We start from the raw sequence: 17,027 nt of genomic DNA, 5'->3' as shown, positions 1-17,027 counted from the left end.
CTGAGATACACGTACAATAAACGTTGTCGTCTTGCTTACATTGCATTTAAGTTTCTTTCTGTTCAATTCAGCAAATTTTATTGAGTATCTACTAGTTTGAGATAATATGCACTTGAATCTTGGCAACCAGTTCTTAATGATAAGGCTCAGATGGAAACTAGGAGATTCAGCTCTCCAGTGATGGCTATGTCCTTTCAATCATTCAAACTTCCAGCTTTAGTCACTCTTTTCCTTTCCGTGTATTTATTTGCACACTTAGTAGAATTAGACTCATAAGCCTCAGGACATTGAAATCATCTAATCTGTTGTGAACAATATTTTGTTTCCCCAACCAGTAACAGTACTTTGTGACCTGGCCCCTCCTTAAGGTTGAGCTGGCATGCTTGATAATTTCTGTCTTAGTTAAAATAAATAGCAGATTGTAAGCTCATGCTGAAAGTATCCACACTGCAACTTATACCCTACGATTTATTTTTGACTCAGAGGAGAGGTACCCCTAAAGCACCCAATTAGCTTCAGAAGAAAGCGTCAATATCCAGCTCACCAGAGTTCCTTGTATGGGATTGAACAGCATCTTTAAAGGTATGAAAAATACAGTAGAACCTCTGTAAGATGACCACCCAAGGGGCCAACGTATGAGGTAGTGAACATGAGGAACTTCTATTTAACCCATGTGTTACATGTCCAATCTTTGAAAATTTGATCAACTTAAGGAGGTGGTAAGTATGGAGGTTCAACTACATTGGCAAAATTGAGCAGGTAAGAGAAAAGAATAACATTTATTCTTGGATTCAGGAACCTCTAAAGTCTATATATAAACTGGGGACTTAGAGAAGGGAGAATAAATTTTGATAAATGGAAGATTTTAGAAGGGCAGTATTCAAGCAATCTGATCTTAACACACTGCTGACAGATCATGAGTTAACTTGTGTTCTCATATCCAAACGCTGTTGACCAGTCATGAGTTAACTCATATTTGCACTTGCCTTAGCTATTGCAATTTTTACAACCCAGGATAACGTAGGATATTGTAAAAGCTTTCTTGATTGTGTCACCAGAATAACAGCTGGTGACAATGGGATAGCTTCTGTGTAAAACTGCCAGTCAACAATGTGTTAACAGACAACTTGAAATTCTAGTATAAAGATAAATATTAAGATGAATCATAGGAAAATATTGCTAAAGCCTGGAAAATTTTTCTTTTTTTTTTTTGGTTGCAGTTTGGCAGGGGCTGGGTTTGAACCCACCACCTTCGGTATATGGGGCCAGCGCCCTGCTCACTGAGCCACAGGAAGCCTGGAAAATTTTTAAAGAAAGTAATAAATATAAGTTTTTTGTGGTGGGTGCCTGTAGTCCCAGCTACTCGGGAGGCTGAGGCAAGAGAATCACCTAACACCAAGAGCTGGAGGTTGCTGTGAGCTGTGATGCCACAGCACTCTACCAAGAACAACAAAGTGAGACTCTGTCTCTAAAAAAAATAATAATAAATAAATAAATAAAAGTTTTAAAATAATTCTCTTCAAGCTTGAGGAGTACTAGATAATCTGATAAAACAAGAAAGAGGAACATATTAACAGAACTGGGATTAAGGAAGCTAGAAAACTAATTTACATTCAAAGGAAGCTGTTAATAATGTGGTTCTGTGCCAACATTTGCTGGAGTGTTTTGTGTCTGTTCTTTGTGTTTAAGGGAATATGTTTTAGAGGATAGAAGGATGACAAGTAGCCTGGAGGCTCACCTAGACCTGAGCACCTCTGCATCCTTCAGGCCCTTAGCTGCAGTTTCTTAGAGTTCATAGCCCCATGGAATATCTCTTCTGTAGAACGTACAAAGTGATAGCCATAAGGTAGCAGTTACAGAATACCAAGAGCAGCTGGGAGGGCCAAGGCTTTGTTCTGGAAGTAGCTTGTCTAAGGATAAAAATAATCAGAAGCCATCAAGAATTAATGTATTTCCATGTTTATTTTATTTTCTATTTTGCTTTGTTGTATGTTTGTGTGTCTGGTTTTGGACTGTCTCTTGTAGGATCCTAAGCGTGAAAACAAGTATGACAAATTATAAGCCACTGTTGGTGCTTCTGTTTATATTAGCCTCCTTGATCACATTTACAGTTCTCCAGAACTTCACAAAGGTAGGAAATTCTTTCTTCCTGTGTTTTATACAAGCTTATTTTTACTTGCTACCTCAACTAGTCTAAGACAGTCCAAAGTACAAGGCCTACTGATGGTAGGAGAAGAGTTTCAACAGCTTTTTGCTTTTGCTGCCTGAGCTTTTGAGATCTTATCCAAACAACCTTTTGGATTGTTAGTCTCTGCCTAGACTAACATCCTGAAGCAATTTACCTAAGTTTGCTTGTAGTATTTTCATAGTTTGGGGTCTTACATTTAAGTCTCTAATCAATTTTTAACTGAGATCTGTATATGGGAAGAGAAAGGGCTCTAGTTTCATTCTTCTGCATAGGAATATCCGATGTTTCCAGCTCCATTTATTAAAAAGACTTTCCTTTCCCCGTTTTATACCCCACTTGGTACTTTTGTCAAAAATCAGTTACCTATAAATATGTGGATTTATTGCTGTGTTCTCTATTCCATTTCATTGGTCTATGTGTCTGATTTTATGCCAGTATCATGCTATTTTAGTTACAATAGCATTGCAGTACCTTCTAAAATCAGGTAATGTGATACCTGCAGCTTTGTTCTTTTTACTCAGGATTTTTTTTTTTTTTTGCCATTGTGGGTCTTCTGTGGTTCCATGTGAACTTTAGGATTGTTTTACCTATTTCTGCAAAGAACATCATTAGTATTTTGATGGAGATTACATTGAATCTGTAGGTCACTTTGAGTAGTATGGACATTTTAACAAAATTAATTCTTCCATTCCATGTGTATGGAATATCTTTCCATTTTTTGTGTCTTCTTCAATTTGTTTTATTGGTGTTGTAGAGTTTCCACTGTAGAGATCTTCTACCTCTTTAATTAAAATTATTCCTAGGCATTTTCTTTGGTAGCCATTTTAAATGGGATTGATTTCTTGATTTTTTTTTTTTCAGATTGGTGTATGGAAACACTGTATGTTGATTTTGTATCCTGAAACTTTATTGAATTTGTTCATCAGTTCTAATAGTTTCTTGGTGGATTATAAATATGAGATTGTGTCCTCTGCAAACAGTGGCAATTTCACTTCCTCCTTCAATCTGGATGCCTTTAATTTCTTTCTCTGGCCTGATTGCAATGGCTAGGGTTTCTAGTACTATGTGGAAGTGAAGTGGTGAAAGTGAGCATCCTTGCCTTATTCCTTATGTTAAAAGAAAATCTTTCAACTTTTTTGCCATTATGTGTGATGTTAGCTGTAGTTTGTCATATATAACCTCTTTTGTTTTGAAGTACATTCCTTCTGGGTGATAATTGTGAAATACATGTTTGGTCTTCATCTCTGTTTCCTGGCACACAATTCCTAAAATCCTGGAACTTTCAAAGTGCTCTCTTTCTATATTCTAATGCTGACTGTTAGCTTCAGGTTGGGGCCAGTCACAGGAAAGACAAATCATTATTGGAAGGTTGGGACTTTTAGCCCCACCCCCACAACCTCAGGAGTTGGGAGAGGAAAAGGGCTTAAGATCAAGTTGATCACAAATGCCCAATAGTTTAATCAATCACACCTATATAATGAAGCCTCCATAAAAACCCAAAAGGGCAGGGTTCAGAGAGCTTCTGGGTAGCTGAACACATGGAGATTCTTAGAGGGTGGCATGCCCCAAAAGGTTATGAAAGCTCCGTGCCCCTTCCCCCATACTTCACCTTATACATCTCTTCATCTGTATCCTTTGTAATATTCTTTATAATAAACTGGTAAATGTAAGTGTTTCTCTGAGTTCTTTGAGCTATTCCAAGACATTAATTGAACCAAAAGAGAAGATCATGGGAACTGCAATTTGAAGCCTGTTTCTCAGAAGTTCTGGAGGAGGTCTGAACCTGCAACTGGTGCCTGAAAGGGGAGAAATCTAGGGGACTGAGCTCTCAACCTATAGGATCTGATGTTATTTCCAGGTAGATAGGGTTAGAATTAAATTAGATGACACCCCACTGGTATCAGTTGGTAAGTGGAGGGAAAAATCCCACTCATTTGGCCATAGAAGTCTTCCGTGTTTATTGTTATATTGTTGTGAGAACAGGGGAAAAATAGTTTGAGAGTTTTTCCAGAACACTTCCTATTCCTAACTTGTTGAGAGTTATCATGAAAGGATGTTGAAGTTTGTCAAATGCTTTATTTACATCTATTGAGATGATCATATGGGTTTTGTCCTTCATTCTGTTAGTGTGAGATATAGCAATTATAGATTTATGTATATTGAACCATCCTTGCATCCCTGGGACAAATCTTGCTTAATCATGGGGAATGATATTTTTAATGCACTACTGAATTCAGTTTGCTAGTATTTTGCTAAGAATTTTTGCATCTGTGTTCATTAGGAATATCGGTTTAAAATTTCCTTTCTTTCTAGTTTCTTTGTCTCCCTTTGGTATCAGTGTAATGATGACATTATAAAATGAGTTTTGAAAAATTCTCTCCTCTTCAGTTTTTTAGTAGAGGTTGAGAGGATTTAGTTCTTCTTTAAATGTTCGGTAAAATTCAGCAAAGAAACCATCCGGTCCTGAGCTTTTCATTGGTGGGAGACTTTTTATTGTTGATTCAGTCTCCTTTTTTGTTACTGGTCTGTCCTGATTTTCTATTTTTTCATGATTCTATCTAAGTGGGTGATATGTGTCTAGAAATTAATCCATTTCTTCTAGTGTATCCAATTTTTTGGCCTATAAATGTTCATAGTAGTCTCTTATGTTCCTTTGTATTTCTATGCTATTGATTATAATGTCTCCTTTTTCATTTTGGATTTTATTTAAGTTTTCTCCCTTTTTTTCTTATTCTAGCTGTTTTTTTCAATTTTGTTTATTTAAAAAAAACACTTAGTTTCAATGATCTGTTCTATTGGTTTTCTAGTCTCAGTTCCATATATTTCTGCTCTATATTTATTATGTCCTTTCTTCTGCTAACACTGGGCTAGTTTGTTATTTTTCTGGCTTCTTGATGTATAACACTAGGCTTTTTATTTGAGATTGTTTTTCTTTTGTGATGTACACATGTATTGTTATAAACATCCTTCCTAAAACTTTTCTGCATCCCAGGAATTTTGGTATGTTGTGTGTCCATTTTCATTTGTCTCAAGATACTTCTTTGATCTCTCTTTTAATTTCTTCTTTGTCCTATTATTTGGGGACGTGTTACTTCATTGCATGTAGTTGTGAATTTTCTAGAATTCCTTCTATTATTTATATCTGGTTTCATACCATCATAGTCTAAAACAACATTTAATATTAGTTCAATCTTCTTAAATTTGTTCAGACATTTTTTTGTAGCCTAACATATGATCTGTCCCAGAGAATATACTGAGTGTACTTAAAAGAATATGTATTTGGATATTGTAGGATGGAATGTTCCATATATATCTGTGAGGTCCGTTGATTTAAAGTGTAGCTTAGAGCCAATGTTTCCTTACTGATTTCCTAACTGGACATCTGCCCCGTTATAAAAATGAGGTACTGAAGTCCCCTACCATTATTGTATTACTACCCATTTCTCCTTTCAAATGTATTAATATTTTTTGTATATATTTCTGTCCTCCAATGTTGAGTGCATATATATTAATAAATTTTTTTCTCTGGATGAATCTTTTTATCATTATGTATAGTTGGACCTCTTTTTTTTTTATTGTTGGGGATTCATTGAGGGTACAATAACCCAGGTTACACTGATTGCATTTGTTAGGTAAAGTCCCTCTTGCAATCATGTCTTGCCCCCAGAAGGTGTGACACACACCAAGGCCCCACCCCTCTCCCTCCATCCCTCTCTCGGCTTTTCCTCCCCCACCCATGACCTTAATTGTCATTAATTGTCCTCATATCAAAATTGAGTACATAGGATTCATGAGTCTCCATTCTTGTGATGCTTTACTAAGAATAATGTCTTCCACTTCCATCCAGGTTAATAAGGAGGATGTAAAGTCTCCATTTTTTTTTTCTTATTGTTGGGGATTCATTGAGGGTGCAATAAGCCAGGTTACATTGATTGCAATTGTTAGGCAAATGGGGGCAAGACATGATTGCAAGTCTCCATTTTTTTAAACAGCTGAATAGTATTCCATGGTACACATATACCACAGCTTGTTAATCCATTCCTAGGTTGGTGGGCATTTAGGCTGTTTCCACATTTTGGCGATTGTAAATTGAGCTGCATTAAACAGTCTAGTACAAATGTCCTTATGATAAAAGGACTTTTTTCCTTCTGGGTAGATGCCCAGTAATGGGATTGCAGGATCAAATGGGAGGTCTAGCTTGAGTGATTTGAGGTTTCTCCATACTTCCTTCCAGAAAGGTTGTACTAGCTTGCAGTCTCACCAGCAGTGTAAAAGTGTTCCCTTCTCTCCACATTCACGCCAGCATCTGCAGTTTTGAGATTTTGTGATGTGGGCCATTCTCACTGGGGTTAGATGATATCTCAGGGATGTTTTGATTTGCATTTCTCTAATATATAGGGATGATGAACATTTTTTCATATGTTTGTTAGCCATTCATCTGTCTTCTTTACAGAAGGTTCTATTCATCTCTCTTGCCCATTGATATATGGGATTGTTGGCTTTTTTCATATGGATTAATTTGAGTTCTCTAGATCCTAGTTATCAACCTTTTGTCTGATTCAAAATATGCAAATATCCTTTCCCATTGTGTAGGTTGTCTCTTTGCTTTGGTTGTTGTCTCCTTAGCTGTATGGAAGCTTTTCAGTTTAATGAAGTCCCATTTGTTTATTTTTGTTGTTGTTGCAATTGCCCTGGCAGTCTTCTCCATGATGTCTTTCCCCAGGCCAATATCTTCCAGTGTTTTTCCTATGCTTTCTTTGAGGATTTTTGTTGTTTCATGCCTTAAATTTAAGTCCTTTATCCATCTTGAATCAATTTTTGTGAGTGGGGAAAAGTGTGGGTCCAGTTTCAGTCTTTTACAAGTGGATATCCAGTTCGCCCAACACCATTGATTGAATAGGGAATCTTTCTCCCAAGGTATGTTCTTGTTTGGTTTATCAAAGATTACGTGGTTGTAAGATGTTAGTTTCATTTCTTGGTTTTCTATTCGATTCCAACTCTCTATGTCTCTGTTTTTGTGCCAGTAACATGCTGTCTTGACCACTATGGCTTTGTAGTACAGCCTAAAATCTGGTATGCTGATGCCCCCAGCTTTATTTTTATTACTAAGAACAGCCTTAGCTATACGGGGCTTTTTCTGGTTCCATACAAAATGCAGAATCATTTTTTCCAAATCTTGAAAGTACGATGTTGATATTTTGACAGGAATGGCATTGAATAGGTAGATTGCTTTGGGAAGTATAGACATTTTAACAATGTTGATTCTTCCCATCCATGAGCATGGTATGTTCTTCCATTTGTTAATATCCTCTGCTATTTCCTTTCTGAGGATTTCATAATTTTCTTTATAGAGGTCCTTCACCTCCTTCATTAGGTATATTCCTGGGTATTTCATTTTTTTGAAACTATGGTGAAGGGAGTTGTGTCCTTAATTAGCTTCTCATCTTCACTGTTATTGGTGTATACAAAGGCTACTGACTTGTGGACATGGATTTTATATCCTGAAACATTACTGTATTTTTTTGATGACTTCTAGGAGTCTTGTGGTTGAGTCTTTGGGATTCTCTAAGTATAAGATCACGTCATCAGCAAAGAGGGAGAATTTGACCTCCTCTGCTCCCATTTGGATTCCCTTTATTTCCTTGTCTTGCCTAATTGTATTGGCTAGAACTTCCCGCACTATGTTGAATAGTAAAGGTGACAGAGGACAACCTTGTCTCATTCCAGTTCTAAGAGGAAAATCTTTTAGTTTTACTCCATTCAGTAAAATATTAGCTATGGGTTTGTCTTAGATAGCTTCAATCAGTTTTAGAAATGTGCCACCATGCTTAATACTCTTCAGTGTTCTAATTAGAAAAGGATGCTGGATTTTATCAAATGCTTTTTCTGCATCTATTGAGAGGATCATATGATCTTTATTTTTGCCTCTGTTAATATGGTGGATAACGTTTATGGACTTGCATATGTTAAACCAGCCTTGCATCCCTGGGATGAAACCTACTTGATCATTATGTATGACTTTTTTGATGATAAGCTGTAATCTATTGGCTAGGATTTTGTTGAGGATTTTTGCATCTATATTCATGAGTGAGATTGGTCTGAAATTCTCCTTTTTGTTTGGGTCTTTTCCTGGTTTTGGTATCAGGGTGATGTTTGCTTTATAGAATGTGTTGGGGAAAATTCCTTCTTCCTCAATTTTTTGGAATAATTTCTGCAGTACAGGAATAAGCTCTTCCTTGAAGGTTTGATAGAATTCTGGTGTGAAGCCATCTGGACCACGGCATTTTTTGGCTGGAAGCTTTTTTATTGTTTCTTTGATCTCAGTGCTTGAAATTGGTCCTTTCAGGAGCTCTATTTCTTCCTGGCTTATTCTAGAGAGAGGGTGTGATTCCAAATATTGATCCATTTCCTTCACATTGTCAAATTTCTGGGCATAGAGTTTCTGGTAGTATTCAGAGATGATCTCTTGTATCGCTGTGGTATCAGTTGTTATTTCCCCTTTATCATTTCTGATAGAGGTAACTAGAGATTTTACTTTTCTATTTCTCATTTGTCTGGCCAATGGTTTATCTATTTTATTAATTTTTTTAAAAAACCTCTTTTTTTTTAATCTAGTAGTCACTCTGTCTTTTTTTTAATCTAGTAGTCACTCTATCTTTTGATTGGAAAATTTAATCAATTTAAACTCAAAGTAATTATTAATGAATAAGGATTTACTACTGCCATTTTGTTAATCATTTTCTAGTTGATTTGTACAACTTTTGCCCCTTTCTTCCTCTCCTACTGTCTTTCTTTGCAATTAAGTGATTCTCTGGTGGTATGCTTTGATTCCTTACCTTTTATCTTTTGTGTATCTGCTATAGGTTGTTTTTTCTTTGTGGTTACCAGGAGAGACACAAAAAATTCTTACAGTTAAATAGGCTATTTTAAGCTGATAATTTAACTTTGCATTAATAAAACTCTGCATCTTACTTCAACCCTCAATGTTTAAAAGAATTTGATGTTACAATTTACATCTTTTTATATTGCTTATCCATTAGCAAATTACTGTAGCCATTACTATTTTTAATAACTTTGTCTTTTAACCTTCATATGAAAGATATAAGTGATTTACATATCACAATAATAATATTAGAGTATTCTGAATTTGACTGTGTACTTTTACTAGTGAGTTTTAAACTTCTGTATGTTTTAGGGATACTAAATAGCATCTTTTTCTTTTAGCTTGAAGAACTCCCTTTAGCATTTCTTATAAGTAGGGTCTGGTGCTTATGAAATCCCTTGGCTTTTATTTGTCTGGAATTAAATATTTTTGACTAAATTTTAGTTTTAAGATAAAAATATATAATAATATGTATTTATTTTCTACCATGCAGTCAAAAAACATTTTCTCCTTTGTTCTTCATAATCGTCCTGTGAAGTTGATTTTATCACCATCATTTTAAGGAAGATACTTAGAGCTCTTTGGGATTAAGTTGTTCTTCCTAAAAAGGATTAGCCAGGGAGAAGTAGAATCAAAAACCAACAGATTTTCTAAAGAAAAGTATTTTGGCTATGAGACATATTTGACCATAAAATCCCAGTCTCATTTAATTTTTGTACTTTTTATTATCCTATAATTGGTTAACCCACCAACAAGTACTACATTAAATAGGAACATTGCCTACATCTTCATTCAATTTCTTGTACTTTCAGTTGTGGACTGCATTCAAGTTGCCCATCTCCCTCCATCCTTGGAATTTTATCACAAAGCCCTCATGGCCTGAACCGCCACCATATCCAGTAGTTTCAGCAGCAGAGATTGATCTGAGAATACGGGAAATCGTGAAGAAACTAGACCAGCAGATACCGCCCAGACCTTTCACCCATGTGAACACCACCACCAGCGCAGCACACACCACAGCCACCATCCTCAACCCTCAACTCACATACTGTGTGGGGGACCAGCTGGACGTCCTGCTGGAGGCGAGGGACCACTTGGGGCACAGGAAGCAATATGGCGGGGATTTCCTGAGGGCAAGAATGTCTTCCCCAGCCCTGGAGGCAGGCGCTGCAGGAAAAGTGACTGATTTCAACAATGGCACCTATCTTGTCAGTTTCATTCTGTTCTGGGAGGGCCAGGTCACCCTGTCTATCCTGCTCATTCACCCCAGTGAGGGGGCATCAGCTCTCTGGAGGGCCAGGAACCAAGGCTATGACAGGGTAATCTTCACAGGCCAGTTTTCTAGTGGCACCTCCCAGGTCAATACTGATTGTGCCCTGGTTTTAAACTCAAGTGCTGAACTGTGCCAGTACTTGGATGCTCAAGACCAAGAAGCCTTTTATTGTGTGAAGCCTCAGCACATTCCCTGTGCTGCACTCAGCCACATGCATTCCAAGAACAAGGATGTTTCTTATCTTAGCAAACAAGAAAAGACCCTCTTTGAAAGGTAAATCATTATTTCAGGAGACTAACAGGGCAAATGTTATGATTTAGCCTATATGTCAATCCAACGAAAAGTCTTATGAGTATATCAACTCCGAGACACTTTAATAAGAACCTTTTGGAAAAGGACCTGTGAACTCACCTGGGGACAGTGCATACTCTCTGATAGTCCCCAGACTTTTTGGATGTTTAATTCTTATGAATGAAATAAAAAATTCAGGCAGAATAAAGGGAATGAGAAATACACATGTGTGTATGTGTATAAGCGCTAATATATTCTTTCTGCATTTCAATAAATTACCTGTCATGCCTTCTGTGTAACTATAGCCCAGGGAGTGAGTATTAGACAAAGAATTGGATATTTACTAAATGGCCACGACGATTGACTTATCAGTAAGAAATAACTGAAGCACTGAATAACTTGGCCTCTTTCCTGTTTCCTGATTTGGGGCCACTTACAGATTAAGTTCTGTATTTGTCTCTTTAGGTCAAATGTGGGTGTAGAGATTATGGAAAACTTCAATGTGATCAGTGTCTCCAGATGCAACAGTAAGTGCTCCAGTGTTTGGTGAGTGGTGTGTAGTTCTAACCCATCTGAAGGGTTTCCTCTTTCTGTTAAACATGTTCACTGTTGCAGTTCTATCAGTACTTGGCTCACTTGTCTTACCTAAGGTGGGCCAAGATGCCAGTTACTTAAGTGAGAGAATAATTGGGATCACTGGGCTATCATAAACCTCTTCCAGCTACTGTAACTCTAACCATCAGTTTGCTTATCCAACAATGGATTAGCTGCCCATTTTACACAACCACCTTTAAACATTAAAACCCTCTCCCAATTTTACACCTCATTCTTACTTCCCTCCCCCTATGCTTCTCCATACCACTACCACTTCCCACATCACTACCAGCCCAACTTCATCTGGAAGTTTCCAACCTACCATCTAGAAGTCAATTTACTACATTTCCCCTCTCTTGGTCTTTGTCACCTTTTAAATAAGCTTAAGAATACAAAACAGAAATTCCACACTTATATTTACTGATTTCTTTGACTCCAAATAACCATCTAAAATTATTTAAGGCAAGAACTTTTAAGTTCCATATTAAAAGCTTGCTAACCACTAATCTACACGGAAGTATAAACATGTACCTAGATGTGTAAATGTTATTTTTCACCCCACATACATCCCGGTTAAAATATTAAATTCCTTCCTTTAATGGAAGAGCAATGACTGCCCAAACCTGCCATGGGCTCCATACCATCCAAGGCACCTCAGCCCCTCAGATTCCCAGACTCCTCATAAACCAGCGACCAATCCTCAGCCCATGCTGGGCCTCTAGGACTTTCTCTGGCCTATAGCCATATTCATTCAAATTGGTCAGTTCTCAGAACAAACTAGTTGTTAATTTATTTTTATATATTGTCTGTATTTTATTTCAACAATTCATAGTTCAGTGGTGGTATTTAAGACCCTGTAACAGAGCATCAGGGGTAAATCAGGCTAAAATGATAGGATAATTGAGCTTCCATTACTATGCAAGAGTTGATGATTTTACTTTCACAGGAAGGCTAACAAATACTTAAATTTTACCCAGAAGACCATTTTTTCTGGGAGGAAGCATGTGCTCTTGTAATGAACATTAATGGCTATCATTTAGAAAATTCACATTGGAGAAAAACTTCACTAAAAAATAACTACTCCATTAAAAGGATACACTAATAAGTCTCATCCTTGATTAAGAGGATATGTAGAAAGACAGAAGGGTCTTAATATATACAGATGGATAATTTGATGTTTTAGGATATTGTATCTTGCTTATTCTTTGGCAGAAGAAACAGTTTCAGTGAAAGAAAAATGCAAGCCTGGAATGACATCCACAGCCCCAAGTGGGTATGTCTGGAAAAACACATGGAATCCTGTCTCCTGCAGTTTGGCTGCAGTTGAAATGAAAAAATGCCTGAGAGGAAAATCCATATATCTAATGGGAGATTCCACAGTCCGCCAGTGGATGGAATACTTCAAAACCAGTATCCAGAGTATGCCTCAGTCTAAGCTATTACTCATATCCCTTTCAGAAAATTCTTTTTCACTTCAATGGGAAAAAAGAGTGTGGGAAATTTGTCTTCTTTTTCATATTTCTTAATCACAACACACCAAAATTTTCCGTAAGACATTGTTATCTTTCCTGTAAAATAACACATTTACTGGCTGGAAGGGAACCAGTATAGAAAAAAGCCTATTATACCCTTCTGCCTGCAGAATTCATCTTTACTATGTACCTAGCATGCTCAGAAAATTATTAATGGAGCAAAAGATAATTGTCCAACTTGTGTAGTTGGCATGATGATTAAGGGTGTGGGTTCTAGATCCAGATCAGTTGGGTTCAAAACCTAATTCCTCATATCTGGGTGACCTTGAATGAGTTACAAAACCATTCCATCCCTCAGTGTCTTCATCTGTCAACTAGAGATGAAAAGAGTACCAACCACTGGTAAAATGAGGTAATATATACAATGCATATAGAATACCATTTGTTACAAAATAAGTTCTCTTTGGTGTAAAGTATTATCACTATTATTATCTGAGAGGGCAAATGCCAGGAGCAAGGTAATGACTTTGCATCAGGTAGACACTGATAGTTAAAAGCCTGGGCTTTGAGGCCTAATAGACTTAGATTGTGTCAATTAGAAACACTGACCTTAGGCAATGTTGTTTATTTTTCCTGCCTCATTTTCCTCATCAACCAACTAGGACTAATAATAGCACTGTTATTTGTTTTGGAGATTAAATGAAGTAGTGGATAAAATGTATTTAACACATTGTAAGGCACATTGGTTCATAGAAAGTGCCCCCAAAATTATAGCCATTATAATTATTATCATTAATAATTGATGTCAAGGTCAGGATAGAATCTTAGACCAGCTGTTCTATTTGGTTAACCAAGACAGTGCACCAGTAACAACTCAGAATCCACTAGCAGACCTTAGTGATCTCAGAAACAAGCACTGCCTGCTCCTCCGTGTCCCCTGGCCCTAGCTGTCATCACTGAGAACAATGCAGTCCCTATGGCTTTTTCCAGCCCTTTCTGCCATAAGGTCCCTTGTGATCTCAAACATAGAAGGAAATTGATTCAAGAAAAACAGGGACATCTGCCTGTGGCTCAGTGAGTAGGGCGCCGGCCCCATATGCCGAGGGTGGCAGGTTCAAGCCCAGCCCCGGCCAAACTGCAACAACAACAAAAAAAATAGCCGGGCATTGTGGCAGGCACCTGTAGTCCCAGCTGCCCGGGAGGCTGAGGCAAGAGAATCACGTAAGCCCAAGAGTTAGAGGTTGCTGTGAGCCGTGTGACGCCACGGCACTCTACCCGAGGGCGGTACAGTGAGACTCTGTCTCTACAAAAAAAAAAAAACAGGGACATCAGTAGGGCCTTGGTTCTGAGTTATGAGAATTCTCAACAGAAGGAGAGGGTTTAAATTGTGACATCTGGTAGCAATAAAACCTCAAGACCTCAGTTTCCTCATCTGCAGAATGAAGCGTCTAGTGATAACCTCCAGCATCACAGTCTATAATGGTAGGTCTCTTAATCATGTAAAGCACTAAGTCATTAAGTTACTGCCCTCTTCAACTCATCTTTTAAGTTGTGGTAGGAAAACATCAATTATACATTTTGTTAAAAACTAAATTCTATGGGTAGAATGTGCTTTGGAAAAGAAAATTGAAATGAGTGGGAAGCAGAGCGAAGAAAACAGCTCTGCCATTTTTCTCAGCCAACACTTTAGCACCTCCCTAGGTTAAGCCTTCAAATTCAGCCCTTTACTTCTAGCATGGTCCATGATACAAAGCATCAATAATCCTTTTCTATGCATTTTCCTCAGAATTCTATCTACAAAGCATCTGGCTCTGTCCTTCTGATAAGAGTCTAATTAATACGATAAAAAACAGAAAGACTTCATTTGATTCTATTCATATTGTGCTTACTTTCACAAGTGTCGAGGACAGGTAGACTATTGTCACAAGAATTAGAAGGAAATTCAAAGTTTAAATGCTGGATTCTGTTACTAACCGGGTAATCTTGGGAAAGTCATGTCCTCTCTTGCTTTTCTTTTCTATAACAATGATAATTAAATATACATATTAGGGCGAGTGCAGTGGTTCACGCCTATAATTGTAGCACTCTGGGAGGCTGAGGCAGGTAGATTGCTTGAGCTCAGGAGTTTGAGACCAGCCTGAGCAAGAGTGAGACCTTGTCTCTACTAAAAACACAAAAAACTAGCAGGATATTGTGGCAGATTTCTGTAGTCCCAGGTAATTGGGAAGCTGAGGCAAGAGGATATCTTGAGTCCAACAGTTAGAGGTTGCTGTGACCTATGATGCCACAGCAATAAAGGTGAGACTCTATCTCAAAAAATAAATAAATAAATAAATGTACATATATAGGAAGATCTTTGAGGTGAAAGGGCAGACAAATCTAAACAAATGCTTTGTAAACTATAAAGAGTTTCACAAATGAGTGGTGATGCAATTATTATTATAGATGGTCTACTCAATAGCATTTCATGCATATGTGAAGGAAACAGAAAAGTAAAGAATACAATCTTAGTCTTAAGAGAATTTATAGAATATTTGGAGTTTTTTTTTTTTTTTTTTTTGCAGTTTTTTGGCTGGGGCTGTGGTTTGAACACTCAACCTCCAGTATATGGGGCCGGAGCCCTACTCCTTTGAGCCATAGGCGCCACCCTGGAGAAATTTTTTTGTAAAAACCACTGATGAGTTCCTTCCTTTAGTCTATAATTAACAAAATATACAAAAAATAATAGGTATTATTCACCTCCAGTGAAGTTACCTCAATACCCTACCCTCTCCAGCGCATTTGATAAAAAGGGGGCATACGTAATTTTTAAAATTTATATAATGCTTTTGATCATTTGAATCATTTTTAAAATTATCCCCTCATTGAAGACTGTAACAAATCTGACACAATTAGTTTATTTATTTATCAGCTAATAACCATAAAGATCAAATCTTTTCTCCTCTCTTTATGACTAGTCAATCATTATAACTTTATTCTCCTTTCATTTTGGGATGGCCCTCTGATCATCAGCACTGAAGCCAGTGGATCTGCATGAATCTGGAAAACTGAAACACCAACTTGCTGTGGACTTGGATAGGAATATTATCATCCAGTGGCAAAAACATGGTTACCCCTTGATTGGATCAGTCACCTATTCAGTCAAAGAGATTGAGTACATTGCCCGGGTCATCGACAGAATTGGAGGAGAAAAAAATACAATCATTGTTATTTCTCTGGGCCAGCATTTCAGACCCTTCCCCATTGATCTTTTTATCCGAAGGGTCCTCAATGTCCACAAGGCTGTTCAGCATCTTCTACTGAGAAGTCCAGACACCATGGTTATCATCAAAATGGAAAACATCAGGGAGATGGACAATGATGTGGAGAGATTTAGTGACTTTCATGGTTATATTCAATATCTTGCCATAAAGAACATTTTCCAGGATCTCAATGTGGGCATCATTGATGCCTGGGATATCACAATTGCATATGGCACGAATAATGTACACCCACCAGAATATGTAGTCAGAAACCAGGTTAATATATTTTTAAACTACATTTGCTAGATAATACACGTGTCTGGGATTCATTTGCTTAAGTAAAGAAGTGTATTATTGGGTGCCTGCTAATGGGCCAGATGCTCTGTGAACTCCCACTTAGCAGGAGCAGAGAATACTACAGCTGATCCATCACTTACCAGTTAGGCTAAATCAGGTAGCTCTAATCTGTGCTTAAACCTAAAAATTGAACTAAACATATTCATGGAAAGAATCTACCCCTTCTTGATCAGAGGCAGACCACTCTTCACCAATGGGATCACAAGATGCCTTTGGTGTATGGAAATCCACAGCAATAAAGTAATTATAAAATTAATATTTGGAGATAGAGGTCCCATTTTCTTATTTTTACCACCAAAGACAAGCTCAAGATGATTTTCAAGTGAGAAGGGAAGTCTTGTGTGGCAATTCTCCCAGTCGTAGAGAGAATTTTAAATCAGGACCCTTGGATTCTGAAAACCTTCCCTCCCTGTAGGAACTCCCATTGCTGGGCTGTAATCAATTCTACAGAATTGAAAGGATTTACAGGTCTGTGAATCACATAAGTTAAAGCATAGTACACTAGAATTCAGGGAGTTGGGCCGTAATCCTGTTGCTGCCTGTCATTTTAAGACTTTGGCTAGGTCACTTCAGCTCTCTGGGCCTCACTTTCTCAAATGAATGGGTTAATCTAAGATTTGTGATCTGCAAACCGCTGGGTGCCACAGCTGGTACGCTGGGCACTGCCTTGAGGGACAGGAGTTAGGAGAGCTGGCTGCAGGGCAGAGTCCCAGTCCCATTACCCCTG

General features: G+C 37.6%; 1 protein-coding gene across 1 annotated transcript; it reads left to right on the top strand.

Moving 5' to 3' along the window:
- The first annotated feature begins 2,031 nt into the window (after positions 1–2,031).
- LOC128589083 (NXPE family member 4-like) lies at positions 2,032–16,253 on the top strand. The gene is made up of 5 exons (XM_053595973.1): positions 2,032–2,131; positions 9,884–10,617; positions 11,101–11,162; positions 12,442–12,648; positions 15,714–16,253. The coding sequence occupies exons 1-5, from the start codon at positions 2,048–2,050 to the stop codon at positions 16,247–16,249; spliced, it is 1,623 nt and encodes a 540-aa protein (XP_053451948.1). The 5' UTR covers positions 2,032–2,047; the 3' UTR covers positions 16,250–16,253.
- The last annotated feature ends 774 nt before the right edge of the window (positions 16,254–17,027 follow it).

This window comes from Nycticebus coucang, chromosome 6 (genome assembly GCF_027406575.1).
Source record: "Nycticebus coucang isolate mNycCou1 chromosome 6, mNycCou1.pri, whole genome shotgun sequence".
Classification (NCBI taxonomy): Eukaryota; Metazoa; Chordata; class Mammalia; order Primates; family Lorisidae; genus Nycticebus; species Nycticebus coucang.
This window is presented reverse-complemented; position numbering and strand designations above follow the sequence as displayed.

Bases quoted from the DNA above. Each gene is read 5' to 3' on its own strand.
- LOC128589083 (XM_053595973.1), top strand. From the start codon at position 2,048: ATGACAAATTATAAGCCACTGTTGGTGCTTCTGTTTATATTAGCCTCC. The intron at 2,132-9,883 runs GTAGGAAATTCT...TTGTACTTTCAG, and splicing joins TTCTCCAGAACTTCACAAAG to TTGTGGACTGCATTCAAGTT. The intron at 12,649-15,713 runs GTATGCCTCAGT...TCTGATCATCAG, and splicing joins CTTCAAAACCAGTATCCAGA to CACTGAAGCCAGTGGATCTG.